This window comes from Convolutriloba macropyga, chromosome 2, assembly GCF_964194025.1.
Source record: "Convolutriloba macropyga chromosome 2, txConMacr16.3, whole genome shotgun sequence".
In the NCBI taxonomy this organism is placed as follows: domain Eukaryota; kingdom Metazoa; phylum Xenacoelomorpha; order Acoela; family Convolutidae; genus Convolutriloba; species Convolutriloba macropyga.
The window spans coordinates 82,960,346-82,965,608 of NC_134469.1; the positions used below are offsets into that span (position 1 = coordinate 82,960,346).

A 5,263-nucleotide genomic window follows, 5' to 3' on the forward strand; every position below is an offset into this window, starting at 1 on the left:
TATCTCAAACACGTTCATAAATGAACAAAATCTAGTTCATTACCAGTTACAAAAATCCAAAATCCATGTTCCTAACCTTTGAAAATTATCAAAAATATAGATAAAACTTAGACATAGACAAGAAGTGATAATGATAATACAGTCAGCAGAATTATGAATTTTGCGACAAATTCTTTCACTTCAAGAGAACATGTTATAAGTACATGTTATAAGTATAAACCTAAGACAGTTAACCTCAACACGTTGACAGTCACCAGAAGCTGCGTTCCACTTCAACACATTCCCGACAAAGTCCCCAGAGTACATTACGTGGTTCGGGTCGCCGGGAGTGGACGCTGCTACAAAACACAGGCTTGTAATCTTCTTGTTGTGTCCTCGGACTACCCTCTTAGGCACTTCGACGTTGTCATAGTCAAGATATGTCAACTGTCCATCTAAAGACAGAGTCAAGATATGGTCTCCCTGCCAGAGACACCCAACTTGCATGTCACCAACGTTAGTTCCAAACTTGAAGGTCCTCAGAAGCTCCAGAGTGGCAACATCCCAAATTTTGGCGCTTTTATCGGCCGACACACTTAAAAGCTTTCTGCTGTCCGGCGAAAAACAGATGCTATATACGCTGCCACTATGTGCAGTTTCACCATCTTTGAATTGACTTTTCATTTCACCGTCTTTGCCTCCGTAGAGAATGATAGTCTTGTCAGCCGAAGCAGTAGCGAACACCTCCCCATTAGGACTGTAACGTACACACTGAACAAAGTTGTGGTGATCATGTTTCGATGACTTTATTTTGAAAGGCGGACCCTCGTGATGTACAGCTGTCATGTCTTCGCTACCAGTCACGATTCTGAAGGGTCGCGTTGGCTTGAAGTCACACGAATTAACAGCTTTACTATGCCCACCAATGGTTCCGGTTGTCGTCCCAGTTTCGGACAAGAACACGCTGGCATATGAATCTTTTCCATCTCCGCAGCAGACGATTCTTTGATTGTCAGAAGACCATGTCAAATCTTTGATAGATCCTCCGTAAGGCGTGAACTCGTTTTTAAGAATGTGCTCTGCTTGGGTCGTATCCCAGATTCGAACTTTGCCACTTTCGTCGCCCGATGCGATGTAAAACCCTGATGGCGCGTATCTGGCAACATTGACTTGAGCGGCATGCTCGGTGTATAAGTCACACTGGGTGGGATCTTCAATGCTCCGGATGAAGACCGTGTTGCCAAAACCGTACAGAAAGTTCTTCCCTTTAGGGTCTCCGCTCAGCACGGTTGGAAACCCACGCTCCGTTTTCGGGGTTGCAGCAAAAATCCTGGAGTACACAGCACGCGATCCAGACATACCTTGACCTGAAAGAGGCCATAACGCTCGCGTTATTTTTCAAAAACGAAAAGCATTTGAAATAGTACAGTAATCTGCAAAAAACGCATTTTAAGTAAAAGTCAGTATGTTAGAGAAACTGGCCATCAAACAGCGCAAAAATTATTATTTTTTAATGTTTCAAAATTATTCAACATAAATCAATTTCAACTTGCAGGAACTTCGTCTCAATTCAAAATCATCTATTAACAGTCGGAGTCGGTATGCTGTAGAGTCATTTCTGAAGTTGCTGTCTGAGTTTCCCTAGAGTTGCCAATGAAGACACTGCAAACTTTTGTTTCCCAAACAACTGAAATTCTGACCCTCACAACCGGGTCTTAAAAAGATATGATTACAGGATCTGCACAAGCGGTTCTTTCGACAAATTTACCTAAATAACTAAATAGTGGGCTTCATAGCAAAAGTATTATAATAAAGGGCATTAACATTTCAGGGTTCAAAGTAGAGCCAGGAGGCAAGAATCTGTAATTCAAAAAACAGCTCCAAAACCAACTTTTACTTCAGTTTGGAAACGAGTCAATTGCTTCCTAAAAGCCAAATTTGAGAAGAGACTTCCGTAATGGAAATGTCATCGAAAACAGATTTGTCTAATCAAGCAACTCAGACACGAAAAGTTCAAAATTTGAAAAGAATGTTGCCTTTCCGTCAAGGGTTGACTAAATGGTTCCCAATAGGTCCATAAAAAAATCTTTTGAAAATTATTTTTAGCAGCCCCAGATTACAACATTGCTTAAACCGTATTAGGGCTTCAGAGTTCTTTTTTCTCTAACGACGCAAATACCCTAGACCAGACGCTGATCGCCACATCACCAACAACTATTTCTGGTAGTAAAAGATCACCCTGTGATGAAGCATTTTAAAATTCCGTTTTAAAAATATACGATGAAATTGATTAAAGAGGATGTTGTTTAATTACTTTGCCTTGCTCTTGTTCCAGCGTACGGAAAAATAACTAAAAACTTAAATATCCCCCGTATGTATAAGTACTTTGAACGAAAACCACAACTAGCATTTAGAATTACGATAGGTTTTACACTTAGCTAGGTGAAATGAACTTTATGATTTTCATTTATCATAAATAAACATAAGCCAATTAACGTCGGACAAATTGCTCTCAAACGACAGGCCGGGCAATTTAATTCAGAGGGGGCTGCAACCTAGCTAATATCTATGGTTGCAAAAAATCGACTAGGGAAGGATTTGAACCCACGACCTCCTCCGCCACAAACCTAAGCATTGATCACTCGGCTTAATTTCTTCAATTCTCAACAAAAGCAAATCATCTTAGGTCAAGCGAGAAATGAAGTCAAGTGTGAAATGAAGTCACTCTAGAAATTAAATAGAAAGTTCTAGAATACAACAGTCAAACAAAAATTTTACCATAGTTGCTTCAAACTTTAATCGAGAGCAGTTAAAAACTGGTGATAATGAATCGACACTACTGCATTAAAAAACCGGTAACTAAAGAAATAAACTTGCAGCAGAAGCCGACCAGATAACAGATATCGCCAAGACAATCTAGACAAGAATTCTCTTCTTCTGAATCAGTCGATCAGCGAATTACTCGAGAAAAAGAGAGCGAGCATTAGCACGCAACCTTACACTGCTGACATATCTACTATTATTGACTCAAGACAAACCAGCGAAGTTTGGCGTGTGTTCTCTGAGAACATCTACTTCAAATTCGGTGGATTGATCACACTGCGTTGTCGCATATGTGATGTAAAAGCAAATCTTACTTGAATCAAAACTAAAATCCAAAAAGTTAATGTCGATTACCAACTTTCCTGGGTCAAAGGACAATAACTTCGTAGTCACTAAACGCACAGATAGACAATTCTTCAGACTGGTGCTAATAAGACAATCAAGGCTAACATCTCCGAACACATACTATCAAACTGTGAACACATTTAATAACCCACGTAAGGAAGCAGCATTTTTAACCCATTGTTAACTTTTCACCTCGTTCTTCAAAGCTTCAGGCGATTGTCTTGATACTCAATTGTTTGCTTCAAGCGGTGCCAGTCCCCTTAACGGATCGTTACAACGCAAATATGTTAAATCGCGAACTTCACGGCAACCATTAGCTTTAGTTTTAAAACCCTGCTCAGATTGAAGCTAATTTAGGAACAGTATCCAAAATCTCTAAGAAATAATGTCTGCTATAGCAACACACATATGGAAAATAAAATGGCATTGAGTGTAACTAATGTTCTACTTGACTTTTCTTAACGATTTCAGTGGACTATTAAAACTAGATTTTCTAACAAAAGATGACTGCTAAGAAATAATGTCTACTAAGCTAATGGAAGGGCAGCATGAAAGGCAATTTTCAAATGGATGAAATAATTCGTCATCGCTTAACCTGCAATTTGATAAGAACAAATTGAAGACGGGACTGTGCAATTCAATTTCAAACACAGTCGAATAACGTCAGAGGAATTGCTCGCTAACGACTAATGGGAGCTCAGATTTATTGCAGCTTGCTTCAGTCACGGTTGGGATGAACTATATTTACTAAAGGGCTTCAAATGAGTATTAAAAGACATTATATACCGTTATTAACACAAAGAAAATTTGGATCTTTTCTGCTAGCGCCCCCCAGCCTTATATAGCCGTTAAATTTTGCACCCCCCAAAATCTAAGTTTTCGCGAATTGTAAGAGCGATATTTGCATTTCATTGAAACAAGAGTGTCTAGGTAGATTGAAGGCACTTTTAGAGTAGTTGCCTTTAGAAGTTTTAAAAAATCAAGCCCTTATTGTAGCCGATAACACCAAAAATGATCTAATACAGAAATTTTTATTGATGCTTACGTTATATGCAACAAATTTTGGTTGAATACGTAATACTTTCAAACCATAGCTGTGCTAGCTTTTAGTAAATGCATATTGTTCATATATGTTCACGTATAAGATTACTTAGCTTTAACAATATGTTTACACATTTATAAATGGGGGGTGCCTAACTAAGCGGGGGGGGGGGGGGGCGCTAGCAGAAAAGATCCGAAAATTTAAAGTGAAAAATACACCAATTTGGACCAGCTTTTCAGTTGATTTTTAGCAGTGAACTGCCGTCAGTTGAGTTCAGCTGCTGACACATATAAAATTGATCACGCAAAACAAAAAAGTCAAAGGCGGAAAAGTCACTCAAAAAGTGAAAACGGTCAAGCCAAAATGTTGCATGAAAAGACACGTTTAAAATAATTGCTTTAAAATTCGTTCCAGAACAATTAAAGAATCTTCTCGGCTAGGGGGAGACTAATAGGCAATTTTGTTAATCAATGATAGGGAATATTTAGTTAGTGCTGTGACTCGATTCCGAGGTTTTTATGAACACACATTGAAGACGGGGATTGTCTGGATCAACTGACACAGAAAGAAAAAAAACAATTGTGTGGATCTAGTGGTAGATTAATTGATGTCTCACTTATATGTGCCACAATGTGGGATAACCAAAGTTGATGATCTCGTAAAACTGATTATTATTAATCTCATCATTATTGAACATGAGTTCCATAACTCAAATAAGTGTCAACTCAAATATTGATGGCGGCTATTCGCTGAATGTTTTCAAGCGCCAATCCTCAGGAGTAAATATTGGGAGGCAGTTGTACGGCTTATGTTGAAACAGGTACAACTTAGTGAAAACGTTTACAGTGAATTGAACACCCAGCTGCGTCACACATCTATTCTACCAATACAAATTTCTCATTTTTTTTTGTTCTCGACACTTTTTTGTTCTCTACTTCAGCTGTCAAGCTTAGTTATGAGAAAAAAAGATCAGCTTGATACTTCCTTTCACAACTTCGGGAAAATAAAACGCTATTGTGTATTTCATTCATGTTCTACTTGACTTTTCTTACCGATTTCAGTGGACTATTAAAG

General features: G+C 38.5%; 2 protein-coding genes across 2 annotated transcripts in view; both read right to left on the minus strand.

Moving 5' to 3' along the window:
* LOC142334793 (actin-interacting protein 1-like) overlaps window positions 1-1,358 on the minus strand; it is a 48,671-nt gene extending 47,313 nt beyond the window's left edge. The window contains exon 1 of the mRNA XM_075383097.1: window positions 235-1,358. Within this exon, the coding sequence (XP_075239212.1) occupies window positions 235-1,338 (1,104 nt within the window). The 5' untranslated portion in view covers window positions 1,339-1,358. The remainder of the gene's footprint in view (window positions 1-234) is intronic.
* A 448-nt stretch (window positions 1,359-1,806) lies between these two features.
* LOC142335025 (actin-interacting protein 1-like) overlaps window positions 1,807-5,263 on the minus strand; it is a 7,962-nt gene continuing 4,505 nt past the window's right edge. The window contains exon 3 of the mRNA XM_075383353.1: window positions 1,807-1,839. Within this exon, the coding sequence (XP_075239468.1) occupies window positions 1,807-1,839 (33 nt within the window). The remainder of the gene's footprint in view (window positions 1,840-5,263) is intronic.